A 12,130-nucleotide genomic window follows, 5' to 3' on the forward strand; every position below is an offset into this window, starting at 1 on the left:
CATCCCTTCACCCACGGATTATCTAGAAGGTATAAGCTATTCATTTAAGCAGCACAGTGAAGTATCACCATTAGGTGGTTTAGTTGCCTGGGTTACTACTATCAGCCTGACCAGTAGGGAACCGGGGAAGCGTGAGCTCAGAAGGGGGGAAAAGTAAACAAAGTAATGAGTAACAGTTACAGCTCCTTAAAATGTGTACATTAACCTCGGTATTGGGAAACTATTTGCTTTTTAGAGGCAGCACCCTCTGATTGAAATAATGATAAATATTTTGGAAATTGCATCTGAAGCCAAAGTGAAATTACTCAAGTGCACTCTGGAAGAACAAAGCTTTTTAGTATACCTTCAAATGAACTCAGGTAAGTTTACAAATGGCCTATAACTAAAAGACCATTAACTAAAATTACATTTGTTTTTATTGAAAGACAGCCTCAAGTGCTGACATGTAATATATGACATGTGATACATAATAATACTCTTAAACCAGTTCTGACATAATATCTCCCAAGGCATAATAACCACAAATGACTGCTTTAGTTAAGAACTAGCCAGAAGCAAAATAGATCCATGTAAAAGTAGCTTTAACCATAAATACCTCAACAATATTTTATGTCACTTTGTAAAAAAGTTGAAGGAGTCCCATAATAATTAACAACAAAAACTTCATGTTCTTTACTATTGTATGGTGGTTGTGAAAGGTTATTTCATAGTCCCGCAGCTGCCAATGCTGTAAATTATGCAGGCACCAAGAAGCATTAAGGAGAAATAATAGCAATTTAAACTAAGGCTGACGTAATTCATGATAAACAGTCATTGGAAAATATTACAATGTTGTCTTTTTTGAGTGGGTTTAATCAGAAGAATGTGACCATATTCTGACATAAACCACTTCTCTTTTCCATTGTACGGGCGCGGGAACAGGGGCCATTCCCTGGGCGCAAAGGTCTTCCCTGCTGCCGGTCACTGCTGAGCCTCGGCACCTTGGGGACACTGCTCACGAGGCTTGGGACACCGGTGGACTGAAAGCTCTCCCAAGACAAAACTCAAGAGTCTGAGCAGGCCTGGTGGTCCAAGGGAGGCACTGAAACCAGGGGGACAATCAAACGAGGATGCTCTACTGAAGGCTTATCAAAACAAACAAAAAAAGATGATGGCTCCAGAAAAGAGAACACGTATGATGGACACGGCTCACACTCACGACGAACGCAGCTTGGCTTACTTTTCGCTATAATGACAAAAAGTGATTTTGATAGCTGAATCATAAAACTAGCCATTGCGTGGAAATCTTATCTAGGAGGAATTAGTCATTTTTATCTACAATCATTTAGTGAACGGACACCAACAGAACAGACACATGTGCAACAGATGACAAAATACATGTGATAATTTTACATTTATCAGGCAGAGAAGAACAGCTCACTTGCTAACCCTTCGTTTGCTGGAACTACACATTAATTCTCTGCCAAGCTCCGTCTGATAAAACACGTAAACCCCACAATACCGTCACGTACTCATTCTTCAATTCAAAATTAGAAAGGAGAAGAAGTTACAAGCGCCAGACTGGAAGCGGGCACACCCAGGCTCTCGGCTCTGCCATGGGAGCTCGCAGAACGGAGGATATCTCTCCTCCCAGCCCGTGAGAGCCCCAAAGCCCAGGCTGTCCCAGCAGGGAGGCCGTACCAGCCACCCCACGGTTCACGGCCCTGACACTTCCTCAAGCATCCGTGTCACAGCCACACGCTGTCACCGCAGGCACGCGGCACCGAACGCTCACGGCGTAAGGCTCTCCCCCTCCCGGACCGCAACCCGAGGGCACCCAAAGAAGCAAGGAGCCCTACCGATTTCCCAAGCGCCCTCACCACGGGAGCCGTGCTCTCGCAGCGGTGCCGGCCGGCCGCTGCAGGCTTCTTGGGCGGCTACTCCGCTACTCTGCGCAGGACAGAGGACCACCGCCAGCCCCAGCTGAGAAGCGATGCCAAGGGGCAGAGGGAATGGGCAGAAACAGTTTTTCAGGCAGCACCCGCCCGTCCACGCAGCATCTGCTGCCTTCCCGAGGGCAGCGGGAACACGCAACCTGAATAAAATCAGCTGTCTCCATAAAGAAGTTTTGATTATAAAGTGAAAAACAATCGAGCTTAATATTTATCCTGGTTACAGCTACGGTTGCTAGTGAAAATGTACCAAGGAAAAAAAAAAAAAGGTAGAAGCTAACAGCATTTGTTTCTGTTGAAGCTCTTGCAGACAGGAAGGTATTTTATCTTACTTTACCACACATTACTTATGTTCACTTAACAGCTTGCTGTTAACATTGGGTGAGATTCTGCCCTTGGTTAACTGGTGAAAATCTTGAGTAAGAGCCACTGAAGTGGATCGAGTTATTTTGGATTTACGCCACTAAGTGAGACAGAATGTGACCCCTTATCAGTGCCTTTTTGCTTTGAGTATACAAATATTTTATGCATTTCAATGAGTGACAGAATGCAAAACTTGCAAATATTTATTTTTAGATGTATGGAGAAAAAGCAATTAGAGCTAAAAATGTTAAGAATGAAGAAATCACTTAACAGAAGCAATTATGTTGGGCACATAAACAGCTCTGCCTTCAGCCATTTTATTCAAACGCTGTAGAGCACACTAGAAAATAGCAATTGTTTAAAAAACCTGCAAGTATTTTTTCACAACTGAAAAATCAATCGTTATAAACAACATCTGGGGATCATTAATATCTTACTCTACAGTTGAATTAACAAAATAAGAAAGAAGTCTGACCAGAATCCAGAACATTTCCAGATCTGCTTTTTCAAGCTAAAAGCTTATGTTTGCAGAGGTGGGGTGGGAGGGAAGAGGAAATGTACATTTATCTATATTGCATATAGCACTATTATGCATTAATCATTACTTCCCCTCCAGCTATGTCCTGTTTTTGTTTTGAGAGAGTTAAAATTTGAAATATTTAGCTAAGCTACCCTGCTCAGGACCTTGGAAAAGGTTTGCATATTTTTCAGACTGTTGGAGATGCCACCATAAAGCTCCATCTAAGGAGGTCCCAGTATCCATGCTAATAAAAAGCCTCCATACTCTTTCGATTGCATTTCTAAATGCTTAAACGTTCTAGTCTTAGCAGAGGAGCACTAACAAAGATCCCACTCTAACATCACGTTTGTGTTAAAACAAAGAAGCCCAAAGCACCTATCTGGAAGCTTCAGGGTTTTCTGAGTTTCACTGACATGAATTATCCTGCAGGTAGCCAAAATAGTCAATAGCAATAATGCTAATAGTTTATATCAGCTGAAAAAAACATTAAAAAACGCACCCTAGGCCTAAGTATGATTTTTGTAGTAGAGCTGGTTTAAAAAGAAAAGCCAGCTTTGACTCACACAAATAAAGAAAGTCACCAACAGAAAAACTGTATTTCATTTAGACTGGAAACATTCTTTCTTCCCTTTTTTTTTTTTTTTTTTTTTTTAAGTCTCATTCCCTGCCAAGATTTTGTTTGGTTATGTTTTTCCCCTAAACAACTGATTTTATCTGAGTCACAAACTTCTGTAAACTGAGATGTATAACAAAAGCAAAGACCAAATTTCAGCTGTACCAGGAGTAATGCTACCACTCTATACCCTCAAGTCATCAGCTTTCATCCTACACATTTTTTCTGGCCCAAGACCTATCCCTAAAAAGTCCCTTCTTCATAGCGCTGTCCTGCCATGGCTTCGCTGATCAATGACAAGATGGAAGGTAAGTCCTTCTGAAATTGTTGGCTCAGAAAACCTGGTGGCTGGGAGGATGGGTAGGTCGCCCCTCATTCCTAACCACTCCCTGCCAGCCCTGGAAGTGAGAGAATCTGCTTTCTGCATTGTTTTACAGGGAGATCTGAGTTGTTGCAGGTTTTGGGTTTTGTTTTGTTTTTAATGTAGATGATTTTTCCCAATGCAAGCAATATATCGTTAAGGTTTTCTGGGGGGAAAGGGGAGAGGAGGGAAGTGGGGACTGCTATGCCCTTTACACATCATTGTTTTCAATGAGCAGTTGCCCTCTGCATTGCTCATGTTATGGTAAAATGAAGAAGTTCAATTTTTCAGAGAAAAAATGATATTAACACAACAGCAGGATGTAGTTCTCTCACTTTTTGGTATGAAATGTTTTATAAAAAATTGGCCTTTACACACAAAAATAAAACTTTTAACCTGCTTTTGGGGGTGAACAAGTGTTTACAGTACCCCAGGGACCAAACAGCTTGTTTAACAGCATATTGGACCCAGCATGCTATAAAAATAATCCAGAATGATTTAAAATTTACCAAATAGTTTTTAAAAATCGAGAAGAAATAAGGTATTCAGTCTTCTCTCACACTCCTGTTTTTAGAAAAAGCAACCCCATGCTCACAAAATGAAGGAGACCCTTCTGGTTCATCTTTAGCAGGCAGGATTTATAGTATTCATCTAGCAAAGCACCATGACAAATCCTTCTGTGCGAGGTTTTCACCTGGCGAAGCTGATGGAGCTGTAGAAATCCACCGTCACCCAAGCACCTGACCCTCCTGCTTCTAAGCTGCGTGTCTGTCCCTGCCACCCCGCTGAGTCCCCAAACCTGGAGAAGGTGACAGACACATCTATGCGCTCTCTTGCTGTAGGGGCCTCTATGCATTTGGCAATGCAGCCCACAAGTGGGTCACAGAAAGATCCACGCTCATCGATGCACCCTGGAATTCACTCCAGGTGGTGGAGCAGGCACAAGCTGGGTAGAAGGCCAAGTCACCTTTGGACAAGCAAACACAAAGGATGTGTGCTGCTCCAGCAACAACTGCACACTGATTTCTGCCCTGCGACCCTCAGATACACCTTCTGGACACTGCACAGGCAGCTTTGCCTCCGGCTAGATCTCTCTGGTCTATAATGAAAACTATTAGGATCCCTATTTTTTCATTCCTTCTCTCTTGTAGCACACATGACCACACAGCAAATGCCAGTAAATTTTATGCATTTACAAAAGTTACTCAGTAACAGTAACCCCAGAGGCTGATAAATGAAAAAGATTTTGAAAAATGTCTTCACCAATGATCTCAAGCTGAAGAGAAACAAATTGTTCAGCTGGCGCATATTATTTTTATTTTAAGGGAGCAGGGCAATGAGGAAATAGGGTTTCGGGTTTTTTTCCACGTGCCAATTAATAGGAGCAGTTAGATAAAGGAATGCGTAGGTGAACTCTGGTCTGCGCAGAGAACTAAAACAGGACTGTGACGAGAACTGATCCCGTTTGCTCACCCCGCTGCGTCCAACCAGCGTCTCCCTTGGGCAGGCAGACACAGCCCGTGGGGCCGCGGCAGGGACGCCGCGGTCTCCCCGTGGCCCTCGCTCAGTGCCGCCTGCAAGCCTGCACTGGCTGGCAGCACCGCCAGGCAGGGCTCAAGCCTTTGCGCTTCAGTTCAACTGCGGACAACTCCACTGCAGCCTCCCTGTGCAGGTTCAAAATCTCGGATTTCTTGTTCCCAGCCGGCAACACCTGGGAACAGCATTTCATTATCCACCTGGACCGTTTTGTGCTGGTGAGGACCTCTAACTGCTCTTACTTCAGGAAGGGAAGAGGTATACAGTCTGACTGCGGTCATATCCATGAGCTTTGGCTATCAAGACACCCAAGCATGGCTTACGTCTTCTGCTTTCTGAACAGAAGCAAGCTTTTGAGCCTATTTGCATTCTGGAGGGGAACCCCCCAAGGCAGTTAGATTAACTAATCAGTAGTTATATCAACAAGAATGGGAGCAGGAGGCTTCCCACTTACAGCGGTCTTTCCTCTGTAAACGGAGAGCAAGTCCTTCCCTGGCAGGCTGCAAAGAAATAGATGCAAATGTTTAAGCCTTCCAGCTGCCGAGCCTACTCCTCAGCAGCCCGCTTCTCCAGTGGCCTCCTTGACAGGACGTTGTGGCACACTGCACCAAGTTAGAGGAGAATCAGAAAAGGACTCTGCAAGAAGACCGGTCCTGAATGGTCCTGCTCAAACCGCACGGGCACGTGCCACACAGCAGCGCAGAGGCAGACCCAGGCAGCGGCAGCAGCAGGTACTGGCTGTGGTAGCCCACGCTGAAGCTGGAGGGGAAGCTTACCGCAACCTAAACCTTACAGAAGCTCTATGGAAATACAGAGGCCATCCACACGGGACTGCCCAAAACATCAAAGCATCTCTTCCAGCCATGTCTGCAGGAGCTCACAGCAGCATCTACATACCTCCTCTCCTTAAAAAAAATCCCACACCAAAAAGACATTATTTATTGTCAACAAAACTTGATTTTTCTTCCTCATTCCCTGCTTTATTTATTTTTGTTAAAACCTACAGAATGGGGAAAGAAAGGGGGTAGCATGAGAAAGAGGAAGAGCTGAACAAAATCTTTTTGTTATAAATTTATAATAAAAGTAGAGAGAATACTTCCTGGAAAAATGTTTCCCTCTATTAAAACTGCCTAACAAGGACAACAGCTTACACGCTGTGGTGAACGAGGCTCTTTGCAAAGGTGCTTCTGGTGTCTCACTTGTGACACGCTGTGTCTGTTGCACAGTAGCCCAACGTACAGAGAACTTGTAACATCTTCCCCACCAGCAATGTTTCTGAAGAAGACCTGGCATCCGTATCAGAAGCCAGCACTTCCCACATAAAGACATTAGTAGACTGTATTTCCCAAATTTTGTACTCGCTTTAGAGTTGGAGAATTTCAGGTGATGGGGAAATACACGTTCTTATCTTGCTCCTTCTGCACATTTCTTTCATTTGCAAGGTAAGAAATAGCCAAGTCCTTCAAATTAAATGTGTCTCGATCTCCTTATAGACACCTTTTCAGAATTTTAGTCACATTTCTGTAATCTGGTCTCCCCTCAGATTTGACTGATAAATACCAGTGCCTTTGAGTAATCCATTTATCTGCTGTACCACCCTGCCTCTGTTTAGCTTTAGCAGTCATCACTTTCCACATGTGACATCAATCTACATGATATCAATGTAAACTGTTTGTATAACGAAGTGTTGTACATTTTATTGTCCTGCCAGCAAAGAGAAGGATAAAATAGCACTGTGCCTGTTGCCTTCAACAAAGGTAGTATAATTGACACCATACATTTTGCAATACAGAAACGGAACCATACATTGGCCAGTTTTTTCTTCCTAACACAGCAGGGCTTGCAAATTTTACCACATAATTATTTTCATAAGAAATACTTTTAAAGAGTAGCATTTTTTTTGTTTTTATAGGCATTTTAAAAAATCTGCTTCTTAAACCAAACTAAATTTTAAATACACATTATTAACTTCTATGGCTAAGATTTCTGTGGGTCTGGTTTGATAATGAGATAATTGCCTCGCAAAGGTCAAGAGAATGGCATAGTTAGCTTTCAGAGACTGAACAAAGCACTTGCTATGGTTCACTAAGCGTAGTTTCTGCATCACTCCACATCTCTTTGATTCATCTATTACTAATATTCCATGATACACTTACATTATGGATCCAACTATTTCAACAAACCTGTAATCAAGGAATGACCCTGAATAAAATACTCCACAGAAAGCAGATGGTATGCTCATCAAATGCCTTCAAGCCTAAAATAACCTTTCCCATATAAAAAGGATAGCCAATTAAAACTGAACTTTATATTCTGAGCTGGAGCTCAGAGTAAATAAAAATCAACATGATACTATTGTGTTATTGGACCAAACTTCCAGGGCATTCCATTCACTTTTTTGCCACCCCCACGCCCTAAGAGCAACCAACACTTTTATTCATAGTTCACTCAAAACCCGTAATGTTTTGTGTGAGCGTGAGCAGACTTGACAGTTTGGGCCTGATCCTGCAAAAGCCTGACATCACAAAATTAAAACTACTCACAGCAGTAATGTGCTCCAGTGATGACAGCACATGAGGAACCATCTCTCCTGCCAGTCAGGAGCTGATCGGTGCAGCAGCAGAGCAACAGTCCTGCACTACCTTACAAAATGCCCCAGTAATACCAGTTGGGTCAGCGTTTCTCTGCCAGCACAAGGCCTGGACTGGGTGCCAAGAGCAAAGCCAGTGTGCTAGAGTTAGGAAAAAGGGGGAGATGATTCTGCCATCACAGGCATCATCGAACCCCTTCTCTCTCACTCCTATTATTATACGTTAAACGCATAATCAGAAATTCTCTAAGAGACCACAAGAGCTTCCTTGCAGAGACATAGGGGTCTTGCACAGCAAAGGTGTACCCACCACTATGCAAACAGACTTTGCTAGCATTAGCCGCAGCGCTCATCCATCTGGTGATATGGGTAATAAAACTTAATTCTCACAGCATAGGTACACTGCTAAGGAAATTACGCTGGACCCATTACTGGAGTTACCCTGGGTGTGTACACAACATACATTCTGCCACACATTCAGCAGCACATCCGCTGCCCTTGGGTTGATCTGACACCAAAAAAAAAAAGCTGTGAAATCACCTGGCAGCTATCAGGAGTCGAATCTTGCAGCCCTCTCTCCCAGCTCTAAGGGGCTATATACTCCTCTGGAGCTGCAGAGTATTCTCTACACCCTTGAGTTAAGAGGTCACCTCCCAGAAGTGCCTCTGCACTTGTAAAATCAAGCTCCTAGCACTGGCAAAGCCCCCGCTGAAAAAAACCACATTCCAGGAAGGCCAGAAACACACCAGCTATAGCTGACACTTGTTCAGGGCCCTGGGAGCATACGTGCAGTTGATGAGTGCTCTGCAACAGCAATGGGACACGCAGGGAGTCTCTCCTATTTTGCACTTGTTAGCATATTGCACCAACAACTTTAATAAAAACCAACACACTTTGTAAAGCTTCTGGAATGACATAGGCTATAGGTGAATGGTTAAGGTAGATAAATTTCAAACCCAGACAAGGGATCCCTTGACTCATACCAAGTAACTGTGCAACACACTCCACCCATGTAACATTATCTTTGATTGTGATAAACTCAAGTTGCAATACCGAGATCACTAGTGGCTAGAAGCCTTCAGTCTCACAGAGGAAAGAGCACATTCGGTACTTAACATTTCAAACATAAATAGCATTGGTTCACTTCAAAGGAATCACATCTTCCCCTTGGAAATCAGTGGCCACTTAAAAAGGAGAAAAATATCTTTACTTGTGAGAAAAAGAAAATAGCTGTAAAGATGACTTACCAAACTCATCACATATACTTTCATTTTCTATTAGAGTAGGATGATCAAATGTATCCCGACAGTAGAAGATTTGGGGGTTCTTGCTTGTTACTGCAATGCCTCCCAGAGCTAAAACAAACTGGTCTGTTAGTATTGAAGAAGGCTTGTCCTGAATGCGCTTTAACATGGAACGATATCGACAGTACTGCGGGTAGCTGAGAATTAGCAGGTTTGAATCTTCATCATCCTCACCTGGAAGAAAAAAAAAACCAAACAACTTTTAGTATGTTAGAAAAAATACAGAACAAGAGCTGTAACTCAAGCATCTCAGAAAACCCATGGCCCACTGGTTCAGTCTTTTCTCAAGATCTTTTACAGCACAGTAGTTTTCAAAAGAAAGGTTAAACCCAGAAATTTAAAAAAAAGGTTTATTGAAACAGCTTCTTTTCTGGCTTTCTGTTCAGTCCTCCCATGCTCACCCACAAGGACTCTACCTGGATGAGTAAAAAAACACCGCTCTGCAGAAGTTGGCCAATGGTCTGAATCAAAGTGCTCTCCATACTTTGCCAACTTGGCTGCTTTGATAGAAACATTATCTGTCATTTTTGTTCAGCTCCCTATACAACCTTACTGAACTCATGTTTACACCAGCTAACGTCTTTTAAAAATAATAATATACAAGCCCCAGAGCATACAGCTATTAATTCTCCTTTGAAGCATCTGATACTGGCAACTACCAATGAGCCCCTGGGCCAGGGAGGTGGACTGATCTGACCTGGCCATTGATGCTGAGCTACCCCAACAGGTGGAAATAACTTTCCTCACATTAACTGCAAATGCATCAGGACTCAATAAAACACCTACGGAGCACAACGAGCAAATGAATTTTCAAACTGCTCTTAATGTTGAAATGTGGGCGCAAAATATAAAGCAATCTAGAGCTCAGACTTTTCCATTCCCCCAGGTTTTAGATGATAGTAGGCATACGGGCAGCAGATCTTGAAATACCACAATCAAGTTTCATCATACGATAACCAGCAGGAAACCTAACAGCAAAAAAACCCAACCAGAGACACAAACATGAGAAATTATTCATTTGCAGGTATGCAGCCAGTACTTAACAGCACTTCTTTTTATGCTCATTTATCTCCTCAGGTGGGGTAACTGAACATGGCTTTCCATGCATGCCAATGAAGACAAAGCAAGAGCATTCACTTTACGTTTTCAAGCTGTACTCTGATTACTGAATAACTCAGCTATTTCTTCTGTCAGAGACAAAAGGTCTACTATTTAATCCCATTACCAACACTGAAATAATCTTTTTTACCCTTGAAGTAAAAATCACTTCAGATATTGAAAGAAACGTCAGATCAGTTCTCCCCAACTAAATATGATGGCACAACTCATCTTGAGTCACGTGAGGCAATGGAAATGTTGACACATAAAAAGCTAAATTTTAAGAAGTCTCTGGAAGCAGGTGTATCACCTAGAATGTCATCACTACAGATGAATGCAATGCCGTAAAAAAAATCAACATGGCAGATGGACTTGGGAAGTACTGATTTTACAAGCATAGCTCCTGAAGCCATCACTTTTAAAAAATCAGAACTTTCCCCACTACCCTGATGTAGGTGGGAAGATCAAACAATTTGTGTAAAAAAGTAAGAGTAATACATTTTGGTAAACAGCATTGTCATTACTTTTCTAAGAAAATAAAATTTATGGCTTAAACCCTCTTTTGGTCAATAAGGATGTGGTCATGTTTTTCTTTTGTTTTCAACAAGTAAGTATTCCATAAGCCTACACAACAGCACGATTGAGCCAATTGCTCCTGGGAATAAGGCTCTCTTCTTTATTAGGAAACTCTAAAAATCAGATCAGGAAAACTGTTCTAGGAATTAACAAGCACATGATCCATCCTTCAGCTCCTTCGAGAGTTTCATATACGCCTGCCTGACAGTTATTACTACTTTATACCTTTGTGTAGATAGTGGTGAGCTGAATCTGTTGATCTGACAGCACTTTTCTTATGCCAGGATGTGGTCAGCTTTTTAAACAGGGTGTACATAAATGTATGTCCCATGTGCCTTTGTAGTAAACCATTAGTTTCTAGACAAATGTGCTGTAAGTCCCTGTGCAGAATTACACAAACTTTCTACCCCTGACAACTGACGGCTTAACTCAAACCCCTGGCATAAATTAAAATCAAGTCATTTTTTACAGGACCACTTTTATACAAACTTGTGCAACTCCAAGAAGTACTTTATGATGCATGTTTCCCTTCCTTATTCACTCCAGGTTCAATAGATAAATCTAAGAATGAACAAAGGCTGAATAAACTGAAGATTTGTTTAGTGAAAGACAAACAGAGTGTTCCTGGAACAAAGACTTTTTTTCTCAACCACGCCCACATGAGAAAAGAGAAATCAAAGTAGACAAATCCCTAATAAAATGCAAGCCCAAAGAAGAACTATTTTTTCCTTCTAGCAAAATCTAACACGTGCCATTTAATGGTGGGCTTAGTGTATATTGCTGAATTTTTTTCATAAATATGATCAGAAAGAGTTTAGTCTCAGGAGGAGCAGAGATCAAAATGTGGATCACATTCCATTAAAATCAAGAAAAACAACATAATTTCAAAAAACGATTGACTGAGATCTCAGAAAACCGAGATGCTGTATTTCTGAATCTCATTTTAGCTTCAACAGAGAGAACACGGTAAAAGATAATACCTACAGTACGCCACTTGTAAGGCTCAACTGAAATTACTTTAATCCCATGCTTATATCATAATTGTGTGTTTTAATAACTCCCTCCAATGTCAATTTTTCATTTATTTATATATTTCAGGGCTGAAAACAGAGAAACTGTAATTAGAAGGCTAGGTTCCACCCCTGCCTTCCAAGTGCTGCCTATATATGCATAGATGTAATCCAACAGTTCCCTTTGTGAGGGGTAAAGAGAGCTGGGATTTGGCACAGCCTGGCATT

At 42.0% G+C, this 12,130-nt stretch overlaps 1 protein-coding gene across 2 annotated transcripts in view; it reads right to left on the reverse strand.

Annotated features, from left to right (window-relative positions):
* The window catches only part of ARID5B (AT-rich interaction domain 5B), a 122,384-nt gene that overhangs the window by 62,696 nt on the left and 47,558 nt on the right, over positions 1-12,130 (reverse strand). For both annotated transcript variants that reach the window (XM_049810807.1, XM_049810806.1), the window contains one exon: positions 9,162-9,392. In XM_049810807.1, coding sequence (XP_049666764.1) covers positions 9,162-9,392 — 231 coding nt within the window. The remainder of the gene's footprint in view (positions 1-9,161; positions 9,393-12,130) is intronic.

The sequence above is a fragment of the Accipiter gentilis genome, chromosome 9 (genome assembly GCF_929443795.1).
Source record: "Accipiter gentilis chromosome 9, bAccGen1.1, whole genome shotgun sequence".
In the NCBI taxonomy this organism is placed as follows: Eukaryota; Metazoa; Chordata; class Aves; order Accipitriformes; family Accipitridae; genus Astur; species Astur gentilis.